The sequence below is a fragment of the Lissotriton vulgaris genome, chromosome 9 (genome assembly GCF_964263255.1).
Source record: "Lissotriton vulgaris chromosome 9, aLisVul1.2, whole genome shotgun sequence".
NCBI classification, from domain to species: domain Eukaryota; kingdom Metazoa; phylum Chordata; class Amphibia; order Caudata; family Salamandridae; genus Lissotriton; species Lissotriton vulgaris.
This window is the reverse complement of record NC_141697.1, coordinates 273,641,352-273,668,107: the sequence shown is the minus strand read 5'-3', so window position 1 is coordinate 273,668,107 and position 26,756 is coordinate 273,641,352. Positions and strand designations below refer to the sequence as shown.

Genomic DNA, 26,756 nt, shown 5'->3' with positions numbered 1-26,756 from the left:
GATTGTGTTGCCCAATGTATGAAAGTAGGGTATTATGTAGTGAGCGTGTGTAGGCTTCACTATGCAATACCTTCATGTTACCCCAGATAAGTCCTTTGGATTCACACTAATGAATTCCTAGCTCAGTCATGGTAGTGTGGCACAGAGCAGTCAGGCTTTATTAGAGGAAAATGTAATGAGCATTTCAGAGTTCCAATATGGACGATAAGTAATTGCCAACACTCGAAAGAAATCAGACACCAATTTATAAGATATAGATTTTTATATCATTTTAGACACCAAAATTAAGACAATCTGGGGGGGGGGGGAGGGGGGGGGGGGTAGGTTAAGTTGATGCGGTTCGCAGGAACAGGCTCAGTCGGTTGAATTTTAGCTGGCTTGTAGGGCCCAGGTGCATAGTTGTCCTGGCTGTCCTCGGGGTTAAATGCGGGAGCTCGTTTTTCTAATTTGATGATGCTGATGAGGAAAGGGATGCAAAAATACGACAATGGGTTGAAGATGCTGGATTCCCTGGAGGCACAGCGTCAAACACAGGTAGTTGTAACCCAACTGGCCACCAACAAGCCTTGGTACTACCAAACGCAGCTTTTGGTTACTTCGATGTCCAGGAGATAAAAGTAGCAACCTGAAACTTGCTGCTGGTCAGAACTACGTTTCCCAAAATGCACTAGACCATTTACTTTGGAGTGATCCTTCAGCAGGCCCGATGGCCAGTGATTCTTTGGTTCCAGGAGTGTGATATGCCTACAGGCTGCAGGGGACGAGTACCTCTAGTCCAAGGGAGTTCTTGAGTTGCCTTTGGCTTGCAGAGAGGTTCCTCTTTCCTCTGGAGCCAATCTCTGATCAGGGACGAGTCGTGATTGTGAAGTCACGGGGTGGTTGCAACAGGTTCAGTTTTTCCTGCCTTCGCTTTGTGCAGGTCCTGAAATCACAGTCACTGGTATCTTCTTTGTGCTTGGTTGCAATTCAAGCAGACCTACTGTTCTGGTGCCAGGGGTGCTCCTTAAATCCTAGAATCAGGGGTGTGGGTGCCTTTAGCCAATGGGCTAAGAGCCTCAGCGGCCAATTCACCGCCGATGTGAGCACGTCCGGGGGGGGGAGAAGGGGATCTGCCACCTTTTTCTACCGAGAACCCTATATTCTGCCACTTTTGAAAAAGGCAGCACTCCTCCTCAGCTGTTACAGACCAGGTACCCCGCCCCAGGGGTGTGGCTAACATGAGTGTAAGCCTACTGACTACCTAATTTTCCTGCTTGCCGAGGTACAAATGTGCCTTGGGTGAGGAGTTTGGCTGTTTCCTCCTTTGGAAGGCAGCCTTGTTGCATATCAGAGGCAGTGGTAGCTTTGAAGTTTACTGCTTTAATGTGCCACATCACTAGCCCTCCTATCAGGTAAGGAGGGGACACCACCTTTCTAGAGAGGCCTTTGTTTCTGATTCCTGGAAGTGTTCACACCTCCTGGCAGTGGGCCAGATTATTGTCTTAGCTGCAGCAGCTGCAGGCTTTCAGCAGGGGCACAGGAAAGGCTGGGGCAACCATGTGAGCAAGCTCTAAGGTAGCCACCTGGGTGCATGCCACACCAAATCTGACCTGACCTGGGAAGCCAGTCAGATTTGCTGAGACAAGTCATTTGTTACCAAACATAACACTTTTTAGTGGGACCATAATGGAGCTGGCAACCTCGGGTATGTGGGTGCCAGACCATGTTATCTTTTGGCCCCCTGAATGCTTGCAGTAATCCGTAATGGAAAGGTGCTACTATGGGGTCATTTAAGGTTGCACTTGTATGTCCACACCTTTAATATAATGCACTCTGCCTCCTAGGTTCAGGAGGCCTACCTTATGGGTGAGTGGCATATATTAAAACAGTGCTTTGACCTTGCTACTCATGTTGAGGGCAAAGTCGAGTTTGAGCAGTTTGCATTGCTCATACAACCTACAATTGCAGGACTGGGGTCATCTGTTTGCTTGGGTCACTCAGGTTGGCACAATTGCTTCTGCAGGCCCTGGTGACCCCTTTAAATCTCAGGCCGTAAGTATTACTGGTGCCACTTAAAAGGGACTTCTAAAGGGGTTAAAGCCTTTGCCAATTGGGGTTAGCAATTCACTTGTGTCATATTTTAGGGAGAAAGTACTGGGGCCTGGATAGCAGGCTACAGTGCACTTTCAGAGTCCTAACCATCAGTAGTGGGGGAAATAGTGTGGGGCTGACCATACAAAAAGGGCACTGCCCTACACCCAATTTGCTGACTTTTAGTAGGACAGGCCCCAGGAAACCAGTGGCAAATGACCCCAACACATGGATGTGGCCCAGTATCCCATGTCTGCTCTGTTACTCCTGTAATAGGATGGAACAGCCGAATAGTGAGAAAGTGACATTTGGACTGAGTGCACAGCTGGACACAGACTGCTGAATGAAGTGATTGAAACAAGCTGCTACCAAGAGCTGGTGCCAGGATGCAAAGTAGTACATAGTGCATTGTTTTAGAGCATTCTAGTAACAGCTCCTGAGTAAGTTTGTTACTTAAAGAAGGCAGAGTACTGTTCCTCACAATGTCAGGATGTCAGTTTTCTGAAGATTAGAGGAGAGCAGTTATGTCCGTCCTCATTTGTTCTACTTGCAGTACCGGGCTCAACGTTTTAGTCATCCTGCTGTGGAAAGGAGGAGATTGCTCGCAGGAATGGATTTGTGCTCCTCATGATGTCCACTAAGGCTGATATAAGTTGTTTCGATCTTTAAGACGCATGAATGTACTGCTACGTAGTTCGAGCTCACTACATGATGAAGTGTTTTTTTTTTACAAGTTTTTAGTGTTGCATGCAGTGCAGGCCTGGTTGCATGTAACACGTGCTGACTTAATATTGCTTTTTGCATTCAAAGGGATGTGGCCTAATGGCTAGAGCGGCCGACTCTGTAACCAGGTTCGAATCTGGCGGGAGGCTTAAACCTCCTGTGATTCTGGAACAATCACTGAATCTATCGGTGCCTAAAATGAAGGTGTCCCTCTGTAATTCAACTGGTGCTAGTGTAAAGCGCGCTGATACCTTCAGGTTGAGTTTGCACTATATAAAACTGCAACAGCAAAAAAAATGCGCGTGCGAGTGAAGGCCCCAACAACGAAAAGCAGGTCAACTTGTTTTATTTTTTATAGCTAAATATATATGTGCTTCGATTGCCATGTTTTGCTACGGGGACCCAGAAGGAAAATCTCAAATCCCGGTTGCATCCATTGACCGTGAAGGTGGAAGCTGAAGAGATGCAAACCTAAGAGACAGCTGACCTTGTGTGGTCCTTCCTGCAGGAAGAGGAAGGGAAAGGAGCAGTATCCTTCCAAATACACCTGTGAACAAAATGTAGTGTTAAATATTATGCATACCATACAGGAGCTGGGCCTAAGCAGACTCCTCCTCACTCCATTGAGACCAAACCTGGAAAAGGTGTAATATGTGTCGGTATAGACACACCGACTGGTTGCTGGAGGGGCACAAAACCATGAAGCTCCAACTTCGAGTATGAAAGCACCATAAGGTATGGTGCACATATTGCATGACTTTGCTTAGTAGTAAATTGATGTATAACTAAACTAACTGAAGCACGTTGTAGGAAGTCTACTACCAATTGAGGTAAAAAGAGTATGGTAGAGATGTGTGAAGACACATGATTGGGCCTTATTTGACCTTTAGCCCTAGCATAGTAATTTGTATACACGTGTTTTCGACACAACTACTGTATAACAGATAATCATTCTGTGAAATGCACATTGTGTATGCCTACTGGATTGAGGGTTGGGAGGTGGGGCTCCTGCAGACCACATGTGAGGGAGAGATTCTCTGAACATGTTTCTGACTCCCTTTCACTAGAGCTTCACTCTTAGTGGACATGGAGTGAGAGGCAGCTGCATGTTCCTTTTTTCCCGAAAAGCTGTAATCAAATATCTTTATTTCGACAAAAAATTGTCATAAAAGAACACAGCATAAAACAGTTAAAATAGTACGGTAAAAAGTTAAAAACAGAATTAATAAAACCATTCCACAGTAGTAACTTGTTCTAGTACATATCAGTTTGCCGATCATGCCCAGCTAATATTGGAATCCCAGCTCCAAGACCGTTCTGTAGGTGTGTTCTCTTTGTCCTAGTTTATAGATTAACCAGAAGTTGCCTTATAGTATTCGGCATTGCTGCTAGGAACTTAGTGACGATTCAGGAAAGGGGGTGGTGATGAACAGAGTGTCTGAATTAAGCAGACCACTCTTACCCAGTCCAAAGATCAGGGCTTGATCCATCACCGTTATTTATCTCACTGCCCCATCCCAGCTCAGAACCTGGCTATATGCAAATCAGTCTGTCCCTGGCCCAGTGCATCATGGGAACAGGGCAGACTAAACTACCAAGCCAATTCTTCACCAGAAAGGAGACAAGCTACCGGGGACCGGTTTCTGGCATTTCAGCCGTCTTCGGCCCGGCTTGCTTGAATCCTGATGGAGCAGTGAGAAAGGGACTCATGTCTGAGTATACCCTGCCACAGCTATAGTGGCCAAAAACGATTCAGAAAAGGGGGTGGTGATGACTGGGTGAGAGCTTTCTGCTTAATTCAGAGACTCTGTCCCTCACCACCCCTTGTTGTAAATATTTTTGTCCACCCCAAGCGTGGAAGGGTATTCTCAGATGTGAGACCCTTGCTCATTGCACCATCAGGATTCAAGCAAACCGGGCCGAAGACGGCTGTAATGCCAGAAACCGGTCCCCGGGAGCTTGTTTCCTTCCCAGTGTAAGAATTGGCTTTTGTAGTTTGGTTTGCCCTGTTCCCATCATGCACTGAGACAGGAACAGACTAATTTGCATACAGCCAGGTTCTGAAACTGGGATGGTGCAGTGAGCTAAAAAACGGTGTTGGATCTAGCCCTGATCTCTTGACTGGGTGAGAGCTTTCTGCTTAATTCAGAGACTCTGTCCCTCACCACCCCTTGTTGTAAATATATGCAAATTAGTCTGACCCTGGCCCAGTGCATCATGGGAACAGGGCAGACCAAACTACCAAGCCAATTCTTATACTGGGAAGGAAACAAGCTACCGGGGACCGGTTTCTGGCATTTCAGCCGTCTTCGGCCCGGCTTGCTTGAATCCTGATGGTGCAATGAGCTAGGGACTCACATCTGAGTATACCCTTCCACGCTTATGGTAGACAAAAATGATTCAGAAAAGGGGGTGGTGATGAACAGAGTGTCTGAATTAAGCAGACCACTCTTACCCAGTCCAAAGATCAGGGCTTGATCCATCACCGTTTTTTAGCTCACTGCACCATCCCAGCTCAGAACTTGGCTATATGCAAATTAGTCTGACCCTGGCCCAGTGCATCATGGGAACAGGACAGACCAAACTACCAAGCCAATTCTTATACTGGGAAGGAAACAAGCTACCGGGGACCGGTTTCTGGCATTTCAGCCGTCTTCGGCCCGGCTTGCTTGAACGGTGATGGATCAAGCCCTGATCTTTGGACTGGGTAAGAGTGGTCTGCTTAATTCAGACACTCTGTTCAACACCACCCCCTTTCCTGAATCGTTTTTGGCCACTATAGGTGTGGCAGGGTATACTCAGACATGAGTCCCTTTCTCACTGCACCATCAGGATTCAAGCAAGCTGGGCCGAAGACGGCTGAAATGCCAGAAACCGGTCCCCGGTAGCTTGTCTCCTTTCTGGTGAAGAATTGGCTTGGTAGTTTAGTCTGCCCTGTTCCCATGATGCACTGGGCCAGGGACAGACTGATTTGCATATAGCCAGGTTCTGAGCTGGGATGGTGCAGTGAGATAAATAACGGTGATGGATCAAGCCCTGATCTTTGGACTGGGTAAGAGTGGTCTGCTTAATTCAGACACTCTGTTCATCACCACCCCCTTTTCTGAATCGTTTTTGGCCACTATAGGTGTGGCAGGGTATACTCAGACATGAGTCCCTTTCTCACTGCACCATCAGGATTCAAGCAAGCCGGGCCGAAGACGGCTGAAATGCCAGAAACCGGTCCCCGGTAGCTTGTCTCCTTTCTGGTGAAGAATTGGCTTGGTAGTTTAGTCTGCCCTGTTCCCATGATGCACTGGGCCAGGGACAGACTGATTTGCATATAGCCAGGTTCTGAGCTGGGATGGTGCAGTGAGATAAATAACGGTGATGGATCAAGCCCTGATCTTTGGACTGGGTAAGAGTGGTCTGCTTAATTCAGACACTCTGTTCATCACCACCCCCTTTTCAGGAACTTAGTGACAGCAAAAACCACAACTGGTGCAAGATCCGATTTTAAAATTCTGAATGCATGTATACAATGGTTTATCCCGAAGGTTTTACAAATCGGAATGACCCACCTCCGTCTCGGGTTCAGATAAGCAGGACAAAAGAAAACAACATGCACCTCATTTTCTAGTTCTGCATTGCACCCTGGACAGTTCTTAGAGGATAGTGCACACCACTTAGACGTAAGTGATATTAAGGGTAGCAAACCGTGCCGCCATTGGAGAAAGAGCTTCCTTGAGACAGCCGGGGTAATGTCATCTAGGACATGCTCAAAGTAGTAAGAATCTTTGGTCAATAAAAATGTAGCTGCGAGAGTGCCCGACTGGGCGCTAGATAGTAAAAGAGCCCTTTTGTTATTCCGGTACAGCTGGACCAGTTGTTTCCGTGAAATTCCAGCACAAGTATGCTCCGGATCTGACCACATTGATGCAAGGCCAAGCTTCTCGAGTTCCTCTCTAGCATGCTTGAACCAGGGAAGTTTACCCACATTAGGCAGCCCGAGAACTTCAATTAACTCTTGCCTATATTCATTCAGCTCTGGGGTGACCCAGAGTCTCCTCCAGAAAGTTAAAGGTCTGAGGGCCAGTTCTTCTTCAATAGGTCTAAGGCCAAGGTCAAGTCTTCATGGCACCAGTGGAGAACTCAGGGGCAGGGCTACCAGCTGCCTTAGAAATCTATTCTCAGCGAAAGCGATTGCTGGACCGCTCTTGTAACCCCACAGCTCGGCCCCGTAGGACACTGCCCCACGCGCCCGCAATTTATACATTTCCAGTGGTGGTCCAATCGGCCTGAATGATGATTTACTTAAGCGTTTCAAAATACCCCCAGCTATCTGGGTCAACTTAAGTTGCGATTTCAGCTGATGCTGGATCAGTTTTGGGGGCTTACAGGAATCTACTGGGTGTGACCCCAATACATTAGGGGTAACATGAAAAAACTCTGGCCCAGTTTAGAATCTCCAGCAGAACTGGACTTGGACCCCAAAGGAGCACTGGAAATAATTACAAACCAGCCCCACAGTGTACCAATCAAGTGAGCCTGACTTTATAGTAGTAGACAATGGGGAACTCCAATGCCTTACTTTGAAGATGCCTAAAATGAAGCAGATAGTTGCATGCCTACAAAATGTTTGAATCAGTCATATTAAAACACTCTGAATAGCTGCTTAGAAATCATACAGGATTTTAAGAAATAAGACTACTTTATTTAGAGATCATCTCCGCCCCCTCCCTCCTCCCTCCCCTCCGGGAGGCAATGTAGTGCCCATTCATATGATCAATGTACATTTGGATCAATGTACATTTGGCCTATATCAAAACCTGAAATGTGTAAATTGAATGCCTTGTGTATAAACCTGACCTGTAAAATAAACTTTATTAAAACCTTCTGGATGGACTTTCAGATTTATTTTGTCTGCTTTCATGTTGTCCCAACTCTTTCATATTCTACAGCCTTTTATATGATTGTTTAAAAAGCGTTATATGATGTAATTTATGTTATCCCGATCTGTCCCTATAAAACTCAATGACAACCAGAAGCAAATAAAGAATAGAATTTGAAAGCAGCAGCTCTTAACCCGTGGCTAGGCCTAAACAAACTGTGAGCAATAAAGAGGGCCGGGTGATGGGAGAGTTTTTGCAGGGAAGTCTAGCAGGCAATTCTATTACAGGACCGGAGGCTTCGTATTATGCTCCTCTTTCTTTTAATGCCACACACAGCAGCCAATGAAAAACGTTGTATATATAAACAAAACTACATTTCCCATGATGCTAGCACACATCACTTCCTGTAATAGCCCATAAGAACCGGAAAACACCGGATATAGTCCTCTTTCTTTGCTGCTCATGCAGCCAGTTAAGTGCCTATTTTACTAGCTCTTTTGCGAAATGGCTTGTTGATATTTGTATCGCTATTCTTGATACTTGTGACGCTATTGTAATTGTTGAGTGCTCTTTGCCCTTTTGGGCTGGGGTTTATTTGTTCGCGCTGCGGCGCGCTGTGCTTCGAGCTTGTTGCTCGCTTTCCGCTTTTCGGCGCCGGGTGAGTTCGCGCCTCTCCCCATTTGCTTACAGGGGCCGCGAACTCACCGGGACGCCGTATTGGTATTTCGGGAGCAGCGCTTGTATCGCTCTTGCTCATGTGTGAGGCATTGACTTTTTCCTGCACTCGCGCGGAGATCGCGGCGGCTGCCGCTTGCTTTGGGGGCATTTCTAAACTCCAGAATAACTGCTGGGCACGGTACCGACTCGCCGACGGCGAGGTTTTTGCTAATCTATAGAGCGCATGGCCCTCCCTCATTGGCCTTAGATGCTCGGAGCCGGTAGACAGGATTAGATTGATGGTTTCGACGTGCGTAGCCCAATTAGGCTGGTTTTCAGTAGGATTGGGCTACGCACATCGCTACTGCCCTTTTTTAGTCAGTTTAGTTAGTTTTCTCGAACATTCTCATGCTGACTTCCATCGGAGGAGGTTTTGACGCTTGGCAAGCTGCAACAACTGCTGGGCTTAGAGGGTGCACACCTCTTTGGACTGGATATTCTTTTGAAAGGATTTTGTCTCCATATTTACGCCTGAGGGCTGCAATAACTTTATACAGCCTTTGGCTGAGGAGCTAGGTACCTGGTTGCCCATATATTTTCTGTGCTGTGGGTTGGCTCCCCCTGTTTACTCCTCTTATTTTGCTCTTGGCTGGAGTATGAGCAAGTCTATGTATAAATTTGGTGCCGCCATGGAGGACTGGGTGACATATGATGAGGAGAATGTCTATGCTGAGGAAGTGGTCAAACCTTCTGTTGAAGAGAAAATTGTTGAGGCTCTGGACGCCACCGTCCAAGATTCCGTCAACAAGGCCCTGGAGAAGGCAGTTCCAGGAACTGTTCAGCAGGCTCTGGCTAGTGCTCTGAAACCGATCACGAAACAACTGGAGAAGTTTGCAAAAATGCAGGGTTTCACTTCAGCTGATACCGCAAAGAAGGGCGCAGCAACCTCTCAGGCGCCCTCGGAGGATCCGCATGTGTTGGCGGGCTGGACCCAGAGGGCCATTTGCCTTTTGGGCAATGCAAACTGTGCAATTTCAACTGAACGACGAAAGTCCCTTCTCATGAGGATGGACACTAACCTCACTGAACTGGCCACCGCAGAACCAGGGCCCTTGGCGGATGGCAACCTGTTCGGCGACCGTGTGGCGAAGTACGTTGGTACTTTTACCACTTTGGATAAGGCTCAATCCGGCATCAAGCGTGCCCTGCAAACTGGTGTTTTTAACCGGGCCAGATGAGGCCGGGGACACTCGTTTGGCCGTCAGCAATTCCAAGGCCCCCACAGAGGTGATTTTGGACGTGGTAGAGGAGAGTGGGATTCCACCAGAGGAGGAACCTTCTACCCTACCAGGCAGCGGTTCAACAAGCGACGGTTCAACAAGGGATCTTATCGTGGTGGCTTCCAGGCCTCAGAATCAGGAGGTGAGTGCTCCGGATCCTTACCCGTTGCCCTTTGGGGGTCGTACTTATCATTTCTTTCACAATTGGGTTCAGTTATCTCAGGACGCCTGGGTCCTAGAGACTGTTCGAGGTTTTCATCTGCATTTCTTTCAGGTTCCCATTCAGGATGTTTTTCCCAGACAGTTGTTTTTTTCCCAAGCAGAAGAAGTTTTTATCGATTCAGAAATAGGAGAATTGCTGCGGAAACGCGCGATAGCACGCTGCGACGCGGGCCCTTGCGGTTTCTGCAGCAATATTTTTCTAGTACAGAAGAAAGGTGGAGGTTACAGGTTGGTACTCAATTTGAAAGCCTTCAACCAGTTCTAAGTTTACAAGCACTTCAAGATGGAGGGCATCCATCTTCTGGCGGAACTGTTGAAACAGGGGGACTGGATGGTCCGTTTGGACCTGAAGGACGCCTACCTATCCGTTCCGATTTTTCCTCCCCATCGGAGATTTCTACAGTTTCAGTGGAGAGACCAATGGTACGAGTATCTGGTCCTGCCTTTCGGTCTCATCGGCTCCTTGGTGCTTCACCAAGGTGTTAAAACTGGTGATTGCATATCTCAGGGAGCAGGGGCTCCGTATGATAGTGTACTTAGACGACATCCTGATCATGGCACAGACGCAGGATACAGCTCTTCGGCATCTGCGCTTGACCATTGTTACGCTGCAAAATCTAGGTTTTGTCGTCAACAAGAAGAAGTCGGTTCTCTGCCCGACCCAGAAGATAGAATTTCTGGGCTTTCTCATAGACTCACAAAAGGCTCAGTTGAGTCTCCCGCGGTCGAAACTGCGCGACATTCAGAAGGAATTGCGCGTCCTGTTGTCCAGACAGACGGTGACGTTGCGAGCGATTGCCAGAGTAGTGGGTCTCTTGGCATCCTCTGTGCAAGCAATATTTCCGCGGCCCCTACATTATCGGGCCCTTCAGAGGTTGAAGATTCGACACCTGCAGGAGGGTCTCTCCTATACGGATCTGGTTCCTCTGTCGTCGGAAGTTTGGCAGGAACTCTAGTGGTGGTTGGGCCACGTGGAGGCTTGGAACGGTCGGGCCATCTTCGGCTCCGTTCCGGAAGTGGTCATAGAGTCCGATGCCAGCCGTTGGGGCTGGGGAGCGCGTTGTGGAAGTATTTCCACCGGCGGCAGGTGGTCTCTGCAGGAGCTAGAGCTGCACATAAATTGTCTCGAGCTGCTCGCCGGTTCGTTCGCAGTCAGAACCCTAGCACCCAAGAAGGTGTCTTGTTGCATCCTACTGAGGATGGACAACATATCGGCGGTGCGCTACATCAACAAACTAGGGGGTACAAGATCCTCCATGTCGAAATAGCGAAGGATTTCTGGCATTACTGTCTGACACATCAGATTTCGGTCACGGCGGAATACATCCCGGGTCAGTCGAATGTGGCGGCGGATTGGCACTCACGCCACCTGAAATACTACAGCAATTGGCAACTCAACCCGAAGGTGGTGCACTGGTTGCAAAAGATTTGGGAAACGTGTCTGCTCGATATTTTCGCGTCCCGCCTGAATCGTCAGATGTCTGTTTTTCAGTTGGAGACCGGATCCGCTGGTTCTAGCGACGGATGCCTTTTCTCAGGACTGGTCTCAGTCACTGAATTATGCGTTTCCCCTCTTCATACTGATCCCCCGATTGTACTCTCGGGTTCTGCGTCAGAAGGCGGAGTTGATTTTAGTGACTCCCCTTTGGAAGTCACAGCTGTGGTTCCCGAGCCTTCTGGAACTGTGCTGCGACTTTCCCAGGAGGATCCCGGATTCTCAAACGCTGCTCCTGGGCCCTCAAGGAGAGATGCACCCGATGGTTCTGTCGGGGCATCTAACACTGATGGCCTGAAGACTTTCAGGAAACGTTGGCAAATGCCAGAGTTTTCGGAACAAGCTTCAGCCTTCATTGATCAAGCCTGGGCTCCCTCCACTAGAAAGCGGTATACTTGGAAAGGCTGGGTTCATTGGTGCATGGAACACGTGGATCCCTTGGGGGCAGGACTACCCTGTATCATAAATTTTCTTTCCACGAAAGCATCGGAGGGGTTAGCTTATCGTTCTGTTAATAACTTCCGCTCCGCGATTTCGGCGGGCCATTCTCAGATTGATGGTAAACCGGTAGGTATGCATCCTATGGTCTGTAAGCTCTTGAAGGGGATTTGGGTTGCGAATCCGCCTAAGCCTAAGTATACGTCCTTGTGGGACGTCTCTAAGGTGCTCGATTTTCTTGCAAATTGGCCCCATAACGATTTGTTGTCCAGAAAGCAACTTTCAGCTAAACTCGCTATGCTACTCTGTCTTTCGGCTTGTCGACGTTCTTCAGACGTGAAGGCCCTGGATATTACGGGTAGAGTATTCACCCCTGAAGGGGCTTCCTTTAATATAACAGCTAGAACTAAGACTGTCTCGATGTGTTGATTTATTATGCTTTTCCTAGCAATACTAAACTGTGTGTGGTTCAATGCCTTAAAGCATACGAAGAATGTACAAAAAATGTAAGACCTCTGGGTGTTTCGCAATTATTGATTGCTTTACAGAAGCCTTTCAGACCTGTTACTGCGGCTACTATAGCCAGGTGGTTGAAATTTATCACGCAGGAGGCTGGCATTGATACTCAGGTGTTTGGTGCACATTCTGTTCGGGGCGCCATGGCGTCTAAAAGTTTTATGTTGGGATGTACCATTCAGGATATAATGCATTCAGCTGATTGGTCTTCTGAATCCACGTTCAAACAGTTTTACTACAAAAAGGTGGGTGATATTTCCTCGGTGTTTCAAGAGCGTTAAACTAGCATAATACGAAGCCTCCGGTCCTGTAATAGAATAAAAAATTAGCTAGCTATCGCTCCAAGAATTTTCAATTCTATTAAGGACACGGAGGCGAGGATTATCCCACCCGGTTATTACATGTATTGTAATATTATGCCCACCCTGATATGTTCTGCTTGACAGACTTTACGGGCGTGTTTTTTCATTCTTTCAGGTTCTGAAAAGAAGATGGACTGAACGTCTGGCGGTTTGATGGAATTCTTTCCAGTTCACTGTTCTTCCACGTTGGAGGCGATTCACGTTGGATCAAGTTATTAATGGACTCATGTTCGTAGCAAAGAAAGAGGACTATATCCGGTTCTTATGGGCTATTACAGGAAGTGATGTGTGTTAGCATCATGGGAAATGTAGTTTTGTTTATATATACAACGTTTTTCATTGGCTGCTGTGTGTGGCATTAAAAGAAAGAGAAGCATAATCCTCGCCTCCGTGTCCTTAATAGAATTGAAAATTCTTGGCGCGATAGCTAGCTAATTTTTTATTCAAACCTAACTCTGCATTAGCCGTGCCCTGTTCTGGTTCTTACAGCAGGGCACTGGTTCAGGCAAACATCGGCAGAAGCACAGTAAACCACATGCTACGAGCCACCTCATGGAGACGTACATTTCTGATTGGCTGTACATAGTATACACTGACCTTTTGACTTGTAGCACCGGGGTGGAAGAGAACAGTGCTCCCTTCAGCCACCTGCTCTGTTACTGGAAGATTCTTGCACAGGTTGTATCAAAATCCAATTTTATTATATGCTTAGTAAATAAAAATCATTGCATAAAATACACTGATAAAAAAAGTATTAAAACTTAGGAGACAATAAAATAGTCAATCATAGGAGTATACATTCTCAATGATGTGGGCCGGTGGGATTCAGTGTACGTAAGGTGCATGATTTCTTGTAAAATTTGTCTGAGGGGCACTCCAGATTAGTGCTGTTGAGTTCATCCTGATGAGTTGACCCCCATGACTGTTTTATGTAGAGTTTTTTTTGCAATGTGAGACTAATGTTATCGTCGGCGCATTTAAACTTGCATTGGCCCCGTTTAAATGTGCAATTGTTGCATGCCGGCGACTACGTACTCCCAGAGCATTGAAACAGTGTTGCAGTTTGTCCCTGTGCTCGTCCTGGGATGCTGGGTAGATGCTGATTATGTGCATGATGGGTTCTGGTGCGTGACTGCAGCCTCTGCAGTAACTGTCATTTGCTGTTAGTAGCCATTGTGTGCACGGGTCTAAACTTCGAAACTCTCCCAGACATAGGCGCAGAAATCTTTTTATTGCATTTGCGGGGGAGGACTCTTAAAAAAAGATGGAAATCCAGTACAAATGGCAAAGACAAAAATAATAAGCTATCCTGCGTATTATTAAATACTAGAGCTCTAATAAAACACAGCAGTGAATTCAACCTATTTATAGAGAAATATAGACCATCGATCGCCTTTCTTACTGAAACATGGGCTGACACCACTTGTGACTTAGATATACAGGCGGCACTACCACAAGGTTTTAACATTATCAGTGCAATAGAAAACACAAGCGAGGAGGGGCAGCAAACATAAGAAAAGATTTAACCACTAGCTGTCAACCATCTATATCCTCTTTTAGAGAAACAATCGCATTTTCGATGGAGAGTACTAAACAAACCTCCTTCAAGGGTATATTACTCTATAGACCTCCAAACCCCAGGAAAGATTTTCCTCAAATACCGGGTATTCTGGAAAAATTTATTCTGAGATTTTAATTACCACTTAGAGACAAAGTCTGATTCTGACACCGCTCCACTCCTACAAACGCTGTCAGCATTTGGTCTAGACCAAATTGTTCCCGAACCAACACATCAAGCAGGGCATACTTTAGACGGGATGTTAACAAATCATTCCAACCTAGTCAATATGAAGACCACTCAAGTAGCTTGGACTGACCAGAGAGCAATCTTCTTTGATTTGCTGCTTCTGAAATCCAACCGGAATACAGGGAAATCTGCCTCCTTTCGCCTGTCACGAAACTGGCGAAATGTGAAAGCAGACCATCTTAATAACACTCTAAAAACATAAATGTGGAGACAGGAAATTATGCGGAGACAGCAGACGAACAATATAATAAATGGTTGGAAGCCCCATCAAATCGAGTTCCACCTGTTAAAATGGTCAAACTAAAAAACTAAATCCATCAGATCCCTGGTTCTCTCCAGAGCTTAGGAAATGTAAAAAGACGTGCAGGAAACAGGAAAAAAATGGAGAGTTTCATATAAAGAGGAAGAAAAGAAAAAATATAACAGTCAATAGCTGTATACAAGGATAGCATTGTAAAAACCAAAGTAGCATATTTTACTAACAGGATTGAGGGTGCAAAAGGCTCAACTAAAGAGCTTCTTCACACAGTGACTGAATTAACAACTAATCACAACACCAAAGCTATGAATGCCAATCGGCCCTTTTGGAATACACTAGCAGATTTCTTCTTGGAGAAAGTAGACCCAATTAATTAAAAAAAAATCAGATGGTAAATCATGCACTAGGCCGACACCGGCCACTGAGGGCAATCATCACCCCAATACAACCAAGCCTCTGAAGGAATGTAGTCCTCCACCAACAGAGTATATTATAAAGCTATTAAACGCTGCCACCTCAGGCTCACCAGATGATCCATGCCCGCCAAATATAACAAAATTAGCAGCAGAAATTGCTGCATCTAAATTCACACCTATTTTTCAAAATGTCTGTGAAACAGGAACATTCCCAAAGATCTGGAAAAAGGCACTTGTGATTCCTCTTCTAAAAAAAGCTTCTCTTGATCACAAAGACAAGTGCAACTATCAACCAATTTCCCATCTCCCGTTACCAGCTAAAATAGCGGAAAATTCTCTGAGCGAACAATTGGGTTCTTTCATCGAGACAAATAAACTACTGGACGGCACACAATTTGGATTCCTGGACAGGCCACAGTACGGAGACAGCACTGCTCAATGCAACCGAAGAGATCAGACAGGCCCAAAGGTGCTGCCCTGATTCTGCTGGCTCTCTCGGCGGCTTTCGACACGGTCCACCATCAACTACTATTAAATCGCCTAATGGCGTGGAGTCACAGGTCAAGCGTGGAACCTACTAAATCCTGCCAAGCAGATGGGGAGCAAGTAGTGAAGTTAGAGAATTTCACCTCACTCATTCTCCCTGCCTTGTGGAGTCCCACAGGGATCTCACTGAGTCCTACTTTTCGCTCGCATCCTATGCTGACGACACCTAAATTGTCTCCATAGAGAAAAAAGATGGTAGCAGTGGAAACAGATTTCAGAATTGCATGATAGCTGTCCATAGTTTAATGGATAGAAACTGCCTTAAACTGAACTCGGAAAAAACAGAGGTCCTACTGTTTGGACCAGAATCACATTTTTGTGGCCCTACAGTCTGGCCAACTACTATGGGTCCCGTTCCACCTCCAGTGGAAAAGGCATGACATTTAGGATTGATTATTGATAACAAACTTAATTTTACAGATCAAGTAAAAAAAACGCACTTCTTCCATGTTAAACACCCTCTGAGTAATTTAAAAAATATCTACCTTTCATAATCGCTAACCTACAAAAATCCTAGTTACAGCGTTAGTCAGCGTTAGTCAGGTCAAAAATAGATTACTGTAACAGTTTGCTTCTGACTACCCCAAAATATAATTTAAACAAACTGCAGATACTGCAAAACGCTGCGGCCAGACTCTTACTGAAAATCCCCAAACTCTCTTCAGTGGCTCAAAATGCACTGGCTTCCTGTTAAGCAGAGAATAATCTTTGAGGTACTTTGCTTAACCTATAAAGCAATTCCCAATCTGGGCCCGGCTTTCCTGAACCACAGTTTCAAACAGTATGTTCCAGTTAGGAAACTTAGTTCAGGCACTGCCAACCTATTGGTACAGCCTAGATTTTAAAAAGCACGATGGGGTGGAAAGAGCATTATGCTGGAAGCATCTAACACATGGAATACACTTCCTCTGCATGAAAAATGAATTCAGTCTTCTTTCTTTCAGAAACGCTGTAAAGACCTGGTCATTCAATTCTTGGTAACTCTTCCGGCAGTCTTGATTACGCTCACAGTTGGAACAAAACAGCACTTAGATGCCTCAGGGCATTAATGCGCTATATAAATAAAATTAACATAACATTGGAAGACCAGCAGGAACTTAGGTATAATTGTAGTGCCATGGATTTGTAAGAATGGATGATGAACCAGGAGTGCACTTGCTTCGAAAACACGTTTTTGTCTTCAGGAAGTGGTCGTGCGTGCAATTGTTGACCTGTTTTTTTTATGACTTGATAGGACGTTCGAAGATCCCGGTGACCCATAATTTGCAGATTGCCTAATGAGGAGTGTAGGTAGTCCCGGTGGGGGCAATGACTATGGTTGTTTAAGAGTTCGATCCATAGTCTGTGGTCAAGAGTTCTCTTTGGCAGCGCTCAGTCTGTAGCAGAATTTGACGAAGGCTCCTTGTCATTCATACTTTTGCTTTACGAGTCCAAACTCCAATCATATTTGGGCAGGAGATGCATTACGCGGGAGCCAAAAAAGCTGCCTGTACAGATTGAGATGTAGTGTTTCCAACCACTGAGTGTCATGGCTGTGGAGTGCTTCACTGCTGTATGCAATGGATGGCAGTGATTTCGCTTTGATTACCTTGATTAACGGCAAGTTGTATGGCAGGCAGCCTTTGACGAGGCCACTCGATCAAGAGCACAGAGGGTCTGACATGTCTTTTAAACCAGCAGGTGAGAAGGCCTACTACTAGGAACGGCAGAGGCGTAGCTACCATTGATGCAGCAAGTCCTGTGGCACCAAGGCCCAGAACTCTGAGGGCCCCATTGAGGGCTAATAATTGTTGTATTTTACTACCTCTGCAACAGTGAAAGGGGCAATTTACCCAGCCTGTTGTGGTCTGCTGCACAGTAAAGACCACTAAAAAGGGGAATAAGGAAAATGGGGGAAAAACAGAGCAGAGGACGTATAGAACAAGCATTTGCAATGCAATAGGTCTCGCATTAGGAAAGTGTGAGCTATTGGTATTGTAAATTACAATTTTTTTTATGTGTTGGCTTTGAAAATATATAAATTAATAGCATTGTTATTCACAAAGCCAATAGCCTACACTTTCCTAATGTGAGTCCTATTGGCTATGGCAATGCTTGTTGGTAGCAAGCAAGGACAGTGCTGTTGTGGTGCTGAGTGATGCTGTTGTGGTGCTGAGTGAAGGTGTGGTTGGGCGATGGAAGGGTGGGGGCTCTGGGGTTACATCAATGATGGAAGGGGGGATCTGGGGTAAGTAGCCTCTGGACTTACAGTAATGATGGGAAGGGTGGAGCCTTTGGTTACAGTATTGGTGGAAGTGGGTGCTTGAGGTGGCCTGCAGGATACCTTACTGGTGGCGGTGCCAGGTCCTTTTACCAGAGCTGCTGAGAGACGATTTAGCTCCTCAGTGTGAACCCGAGCGTGCCAGGGAATCCTGTGATGTATGCATTTCAGCCTCTACTGGTCACCAGGTGTTCACAAGCTCTCCTCTTTAGCAGCTTGAGCAGGGATGGCTGTCATTGTGCATGCCTGTGCAACATAAAAACTTAAAACGTTGCCTATGGCTCTTACGACTTTGATCAGAGACATGGTGTGAAAACAGAAGCACATACACACATCTGCAGGAGAACAGCAGGATGGAACTGTGGGCTAGGGCAGAGGGTGTCAAGGAAGATCAACACAATGGTTGAGAAAGAGGAATTATGAAACTGTGAAATAGCAACTGGGGGAATTAAATTAAGACAGCTGAATATTTCACAAACACCACACCAGGAAGGCCTGACACATGCAACACATGCCTGAAACATGCAACCTGTGTTGTTCGCACTAGCATTAGGTGAGATGAATACTCCACTGAGCTGACTCACAGCGTGATTGACAAATCCTTAAGCCAATGGGAAAAAGAAGCTGGTCCAAGAAAGTAAATGGTTGAAAGGGGCTGAGCCCATGGATGGGGTTCAAAACCGGTCTGACAGCGATGCAGTCAATCCAGGCTTAAAAAGGCCTTGTCATCAACATTGTGGCAGGGCCTGTTTTTACTTCTATATTATTATTATTATAGCATGCTGGTTTGCAAACTCTTTTACCTCTTTCTATTAGACACTGTGATGTTTTAGGCATGTACAGAAGTGTCAACATCATATCGGCCTCCTATCTAGGTTGACATGTTTTGATTGATTATAATATGGTCGCTGCTATTTTAATATGGACGCTTACAGCGCAGGCTGAACCACTATTATGTGGATTGAAATGATGCATTCTATGCCATATGTATTTTATTGGGACTTTAGTGTCACTGAACTTAAAAACATGAGATCAAAGGAACTGATCATGTGCTGTAAAATCCCTTGGTCTAGGCCATAGTTTGTAGAGGCTTTGTGGCAGACCATCAGGCCAGAGGTCCCGCTGGTTTGCTGCAACCAGGCCCTGTCGAGGGTTCCTAGGGGGCTCAAAGTGCGGGCACATAATATGTAGACTTGCTCATTTCTGCTTCTGCTAAATTTTAGCATAGCGCTCAGAAGTGGTGAGAGGGTCTTAGGATGCTAGGAATGTCCTCCCCATGTTAGGACTGTTCATATTCTATTCACGGACCATGTTATGCATTGCTGCATTTATTCTCTCGTTCTGTGTGGTCACCATTAATATTTTATTCTCTAGACTAGAATAAAAAAAAATATTCACTATAAAATGTTGCCCTGTGCTTGTTAGTGCGATTTTGAGTGTCATTCATTAATGAAAGGAAGTTTCGAGTTCTGCTGTGCCCCCGAGCTTATCTAGAGGGGTTAATTATGACCAGAAAACACCACCCCGCACAGTTTTGCTTAGTGGGTTATGTACGGGTCATAGTCCAACTGCATTTTTTTTGTGCAATCTTTTTATGAGGTATCATACTACACAGCATTTTGCATTAAGCCCATTACTTTGGCACATTTTATGTACACACCTCTGTACCACTTTCCACCTATAAGTTCAACTGCATTTTTAACTTGTGTTGTAGCATTGAACTGAGTCCTTGCACCAGGGTGTTAGGAATCTGACTGTAGCTCAAGGTGGGCCCCAGATCAGGACAGCCTGTAGCCCAGACAGCTAGCCACTGTCACAGAGCATATACCTCCTTGGCTTTGCGTGTACCCACTGTTCAGCAGACTGTCTTAATCTACTGGGGAAAGGGGCAGCACAAGAAAAGGGTACCTACCTGCCCCAGGATTTGAGGCTTACAGAGAAAAACATAGAGAAATATTCACAAAAGTGAGGGGTACAACTGACCGCACAGTGCAAGCATTTCATCCTTACAATAACATTGGGCTTGCCAGGAGCAGAGCGTGTATTTCTATGTTGCTCAACAACAATACTGAGAATTAAAATCACACATACTCTTCGAGAGATGTTCATCGAAGTAAAGTTATTTCAAACATCCAGCAATCTGTGGAAGTCTCCCACTTTCTGGCAATAGTTTTGGAAGGTTGCTCTGGCGTTACAAGTGTTAAAAATGATGCATTGATTGATTAAGGTTAATTCTAGGAGTTAAGACTTAGCGAGGATTTTTAGTGTACCGAGTACAAATATATGTTTCCGTTTGATCGCTCTCAGCTCAATTTACTTGATGTTTTATTGTATTTAAAGTCCATTATCTAGTCTTGAAATGTGGCGCCGCCTACTGGTGTCTTGTAGTATCACTTCGCCTTGTAGGATGGATGGCTGCCCTGAGGCAGTCATACAGCTTATTGCAGACGTGAAAGACCCACTCGTGAGGAATGTAAGTTTGATGTTGGGTGCAGCGCTTTGCTATTTGGGTGGTATTTGGCACTATAGTGAACGTGAGGCGCCTCGTTGGATAATATTGTATCTTAGACTAAAGGCATGGTCCGGCAGCAGGGGGCGCTGTAGGACTGCCAGCAGCAAGCCTGACATCACAGGAGTGAATCTCACCGACTCGGCGGCGCTGTCCTGAGACCAGCCACACTTCTCACTCAGAGTCTGGGGTACGAGCAGCGGGGCCGGGACAGACCCGGCACAGACCGAGGGAGCCACAGAAGTCTGCTCACAGGAGTCACTGTGCAGAATAATCCGTTTCTGCTCCGATTTTTTTAAGTATGCGTCTAATTAGTGAGATTTGTCTCGCAGGGTTAGGGTCAAGCTCGCGTTTACATAATATTAGAGTATTACAGAGAATTAGTTTATCAGAAAGCATTATGGTATCGGGGATCAGTGGGTTAAGGGCAGGTCCTCGGATGCCCGCTGCTTGGAGCCTGGGACGCTGAGGCGAGCCCCTTTAGAGCACTGTATGCTATACCGGGATGTAGCAGTGTTGCATTTAGTGGTGTGTGTATATGTGTGAATATATACAAGCCATGAGCGTGCGCATCCCGAAACCGGAAGTTCGGGAGCGTCATGCCTGTCGTAGGGCGGGACTTCCGTCTTCCGCGAAGCCCGCGCCCACGGAGTGGATGGCCCAGGAGCAGCCGTGACGCACAGCAGAAGTCAGGAGTGGCGGCTGAGGCCGCTGACGCAGTAAGTGGGGCGGGATGGGGGGCGGCGGCGGTATGTGTGTCTGTGTGCGCGTGTGTGTATGCAGTGTGCACGTATGCCTGCGTGTGTTTGCCTGCGTGTGTGCCTGCGTGTGTGTGTCTTTGTGTGTGTGCATGCATGCGTGAGTGTGGCTGTGTCGGGAGCGCATGTGATTGAGAGAGGCTGACTTGCGGTGAATGTGGGACAGGGGATGTGCACGGCGCCGGGCTGGGCGTGCGCGCCCACGAGGTGAAATCGGTGAGGGAAAGCGCATGCCCATCCCCTGTCCCACATTCCCGGCAAGCCGCCAACAATCGGTCCTTCGCTGACGCTCGACCTAAAAAGTAAGCATGAGAGACTAAGGTAAGAGGAAAAAGAATGCATGAGAAAAAAGATGGCTAGAGATTTAAAAAACTGAGAAGAGTAAAGAAGGTCGGAAGGAATTAAATGTGAAAGGAAAGGGAAAAAACAAAGTTATAATTGAAGGGTGTAAGCATGACTAAGCGCAATAGTAAAAAAATGGAAGGGCGATAGGATTGCTAGGCGAAAGGCAGATGAGTGAAATAATGGCAAAGGGCCAATGAAAGGATGGACAGTGAAAGAATGGATGGATGGATGGATGGAAGGATTATTAACAAACACTTTGCTAGGTGGACCGTTGAACTTAAGGATCTATATATGAATGTGTGAAAGGATGGGAGTATAGATGGCTGAAAATGTGAAGTGATGGACCGGTCTATGAATTTACATCTATTCGTTCATTCATCCATCCGAGATAGAAATGATGGATGAATAAATAGAAGGGTGAAGGGAGCATCTCGAAAGTGGGGTGGGGGGGGGGGGGCGTGGGTTACCCGTTCCACATTCTGCATGAATATGGGCATGCTTCTTTTTTCAAGTGGGGTAGATTTTAATGTTCTGGCTGCTCCCTTGTATAGCATGCCTTAGCCTGATCGTGCTTCAGATATTCAAGCTTCACTGTCGGTCGGAGTCTGAATATTTTAGGGGTGGCTGCCAGTAACGTTTAGAATGCTGAAACCAGCTTCTAGGAGCTGAAGTCAGCCTTCAGCCTATGGGCGGGGCTACCTGGCTGCCAATTTGGCTGTGGTGCCTCCCTGTCTCTCAGCCGCAGTACTTCAGTTTCTCAATCTCTTTATAGTCCTGTCTGTTTATATGTCTGGAGAAGAGGCGTGAAGGACAGTGGGCGACGGGTAAACGTCGCAGTGCATTAAGCCAGGCGCAAATTAACTAATTTGTCTGCTGCAGTTTAGGAGTTGCAAAGTGCAGGTGTAGTATGTTTACATGGAATTTGAGTGCTTTGCCTACTGTTGTAATCTAAAAGTACACCCTAACCTTCGTATCCAAGATAAACTCGAGTTTGCAACCCTCATGACGGATTATTTGCCTAGAAATATTTGGAAAAATAATAAGAGGTACTGAATAAAAGTATGTTTAATGGCGTCAATACAGGGCTATCGAGCCATGACAAATCGCGGATTGTTACACTGCTCAATTCACAATGTGGTGGGGCTATGCACTGTATAATGTAGTTCCTCACATGCATGGAATAAGGGCGCCAACCTCTGGCTATTTGTGTGTATTACAAGTATACACGCAAGTCAGACACTGTGGCTTTGTCAATGTTCAAGTTCTGACTTGAAAGTGAAGCACAGGGAGCAGGAATGTAAACAACAAACAAAGAGGAGAACAACTCTGAACAGCTCAACTCCTGCCTAAAGTCAGTGAGCTCACTCCTCACAGTTGGCACCAGCCAAGCCCCAAGGGTTGCTTAGAGCACTTGAGCAGGCTCCAGGTCAGAGTATTTGCACTCCGAGGACTTAAGTAAAACCAAACTTCACGTAATCTGAACGTGACCTTAATTCCATGCAGTTTTATTTACATGTACAGTTTGGCATTTAGAGCTGATCCGGGGTCACCTGGAATATTTTGGCAGCTATCAACAGGACTTTGGGGCATATTTAACGGTTTTGCATCAACCTTGCTTCACACAAGGAGGCACAATGGCAACGCAAAACCTAAGTCGAATTATGAAGCCACACAGGGCCACCTTGCATGGCCCTGCATGGATTGATAAATTTGGAGTAACTCAATGCAGCACAAATCCCTGCGTTGCATTCCTCTGCCCCAGGGAGCATGGGTGTTCCAATGCATCCAGCCATGGATTTTGGGGCATTCCCAGATTTACCATTACTGGTAAACCCAGGAATGTGTCCAAATGCTACGCTTCTCCAGGGAGACATAATGAGGAGAAATATATTTTTCTCCTCGTTTTTTACAAAAACAGAAATTATGGAAATTCAGATTTGTGGGAATTTCACGCTGCTATACCTGCAAAAAAAAGGTCCACTCACAATATACAAGGGCTTGATATTATATTTTTATAACCATTACAGGTATTATAACATCCTGACAAACGGACTCTAATGTAATTCCATTAAGTGGGTTTCAAGTATGAAAGTGAGGTGGAAATACCATATTTTTAATGATGTAATGAAAGGGGTTGTGGAGGAACAAATAGTTGGGCAAATACACTTGTGCTACATTGTAGTCTGGAGAATTACATTTTCTATACAATAAAAGTTTGGATGCATAAATGTCAATCCTCCTTTATAACTAGTCGTAGTTTTTTTAGGCACACTCCTCTTTCAGAAGCGTAGGAGTAATCTCATAGGAACAAGCGGTCTTTTTGTGTATTGAACACATTTCTTTTAGATGGGTGTGTTTGTAGGACGGTCAACAGCACTGACGCCAAGGGAAGAAGGTGGAGATTGCAGTAAATCTTGCAACATTGTTAAGATAACTGTGTATCCACCAGAAAAATGTTAGTGGCTTCCACAAGATTTCAGAATTAAGGAAGCGTGAAAAATGAGGTTCTGCGTTACTTTTGATTGTTGAACTCTTTGTTTCTACTCCATGCAGATACCACCACCTGGAGCAGCATCACCTCCGCTTCATTGAATGGAGTTCCACGAGCCGGGCATGCTATGGTCAATCTCTCAAGTGCCCGTCAAACTGAATCCAACCAAGAGCGACCTGATCGGACTGGCCTCTGTAACGTGTTGGTCTTCGGGGGATCGGACCACGCAGGGACATTTTACAAGGACACTACCAGGATCCAACTAGACTTGAACGAAGACACCAGCCAGGTTCACTGAGGGTCCCAATCACGTGAGGTTCTTCCAGGGGCAACCATTTGAAACCTCTGCTGAACTGACTGACCTGGAAAAAAAATCACTTTTTGTCTAAGAGTTAGGGTCAAAAAAGCATAACTGGAAAATATAGTAATGAGGAGAAAACTGTGTGTGGCAACGAGAACAGTGGTCCTGAAATTTACAGCAGTGGGGCAAGGTGTCCGAAACCACTGGGCATAGTTCATCCTTAAGACAGACGGAGGGAGAGGTGGCCGGTCCCAGTAATAGAAAGCAGCAGTGTCTATCACTCACCTTAGGATGCAGATCTCATGAGTACCCGGGAGCTTGGTCCTGTGACAAATGAGTTGCCAGCAGCATCTCCGCATGTAAAAAAATATTTTTAAAAAGCAATTAGCGGGACAAGAGTTTCTTCACTGTCGATGCATTTATGAAGCACTGCATTTGTAATGTGTTTGGGTCTCCATAGTCTTAGGACAGGAGCTCCTGAAGGTGAGGGGGGGTTTCAGTAGCACTTAAAATGATGCATCTCATCTGTTGCCAGAAGGATTGGGAAGGGCCAGCATGCCTCTGGGTGCAGATAGTGCCATCTTGACACTGCGTAGCTCACTGTAACAAGAACTATATACTATCATTGGCCACTGCTGTTTTATCTGCAAGAGCCGAATAGCTTACGCTTTGTGCTAGCCACCTCACTGTTTTTTTAAGAGGTTAAATGGTGGATGCTAAACTGAAGAACAAAAAAAAAATAATAAAGGAGTATGACAACTAGCCTTTCAATAGCCAGTCTAGAAGTACTTGATTTTTTTATAGGCTGCTCTACCTCTAGTCGCGATGCTGCTGCCGCCGCCACCTCCTACAGAGGTTCGCCTCTTGTATTCTTTAACTCATTAATATGTTGTGGATTTGAGGTGGACAGCAACATTATTTTTTAAGATTGGACATAGAGTGGGGGCATTGGTAATAAGATGACTATTTTTAAATGCAAAACATTTTTATGGGCTACTGTCATTTCAATGTGACTTATTTGGTAATAATTTTGCCTTTTACTTTTTCTGCCTGCTTCACTTTAAATAAATCTGAGTGTCACTGAAATACCGGTTGACTACAAGAATGCGTGTTTCTGTGCACCCTGTTGACCACATTAAATAAATGATGAAATAAAGTATATTTCCTGTAATATATTTTCGAAGCAGTGAAGGACCATTTACTCAAAATTCTTAGTCCACCAAATAGAAAAATATTTGTGAAGATCCAGCTCTGTCTACTGGAGCAATTGTGGTGTGGGGGTAAATAGATAGTGTCAACGCGGAATAGTAAAGGCTAGTCTGGGCATGTGTTGGGGCAATTTCTTTTTTTTAAATCTTTTTATTAACATAGCTCATAGTACCATATAATGATAGACAATATCCAAAAAGCATATCAGAAAATAGCGTTGTGGTGAACAAAGTCTGATACATTGGTACACAAGTGGGATATCCAATTAACATAGTTACTACCCAGACTCCCTCTCCAACCCTCTGTATTTCTGCCAAGGCCCCCAGATCTTCCATTTCTTAATGCAGCCCCTGCTCCTGTATATGGATTCCTCGGCTCTTTGGCACCAATCAACGTCCCTCCTCCACTGTTCCCATTGAGGAGGCTTCTGAGACCCCCAACCACTGCAATGTTTCTTTTCGCCGCCGCCAACGCTAGCTAGAGCTCCACATACCTAGACCAGTCCGTGTCGCTCTTAATCATCAGCAACAGCCACTTTGGTTCCATCAGGACCTTGTCGCCCACAACCGCAGACATAGTGTCTGTGACCTTGGCCCAGAAGGGAACTATCGCAGGGCATTCCCATAATATGTGGTAGAAGGTGCCCTCCCCCTGGCAACCCCTCATGCAGAGGGCCGATTGACTCCTGCCCCAAGCTTATAGAGGAGTGCGAGGATACTATATGCAGTGTAAGATCTTTAATTGCACCTGCCTAAACCAGGGATGGATTTCACGCGGACTCTATATTGCGTCTTGCCAGTCATTGTCATCCAGGGTACCAATATCTCGAGCCCACGCTGCCCAAAGCGCCACCAAGGGGTCTGGCATATTGTTAATAAGCTTGGGGAAAATGGTGGATGTGGGCTTTTCTAGTATGGGGTCCAGCAGCAGTCCATCTTCAAGGGGAAGTATTCCAGGATGGAGGCGTCACTGCGTATGTGTGAGCATATGGCGTGTATGAGACGTTTGTAATGGTAGTGTTGTGAGTTGTGGAGGTCATGAACCTTCTTGAGATAAGCAAAGGAACGGGGGGGAAGTCCCTTTCCAAACATCACGTCAGTATTCAATGCCAATTAGCTTCCACCCCCCGAAATGCATTGCCTCTCTCAGCTGATCTCCGAGCCATAAAGGGTTTCTACCTGTCAGTGTATCCGACCACTCCAGAAACTTGTTTGCCCTTCT

The 26,756-nt window shown here is 45.9% G+C and overlaps 1 protein-coding gene across 2 annotated transcripts in view; it reads left to right on the top strand.

Moving 5' to 3' along the window:
• The window catches only part of LOC147689998 (uncharacterized), a 155,883-nt gene extending 130,382 nt beyond the window's left edge, over positions 1-25,501 (top strand). The window contains exon 13 of one of the 2 annotated variants that reach the window (XM_086937551.1): positions 24,088-25,501. In XM_086937551.1, the coding sequence (XP_086793677.1) occupies positions 24,088-24,323 (236 nt within the window). In that variant the 3' untranslated portion in view covers positions 24,324-25,501. The remainder of the gene's footprint in view (positions 1-24,087) is intronic. The other variant, XM_086937552.1, reaches the window with a different exon arrangement.
• Positions 25,502-26,756: the final 1,255 nt, after the last annotated feature.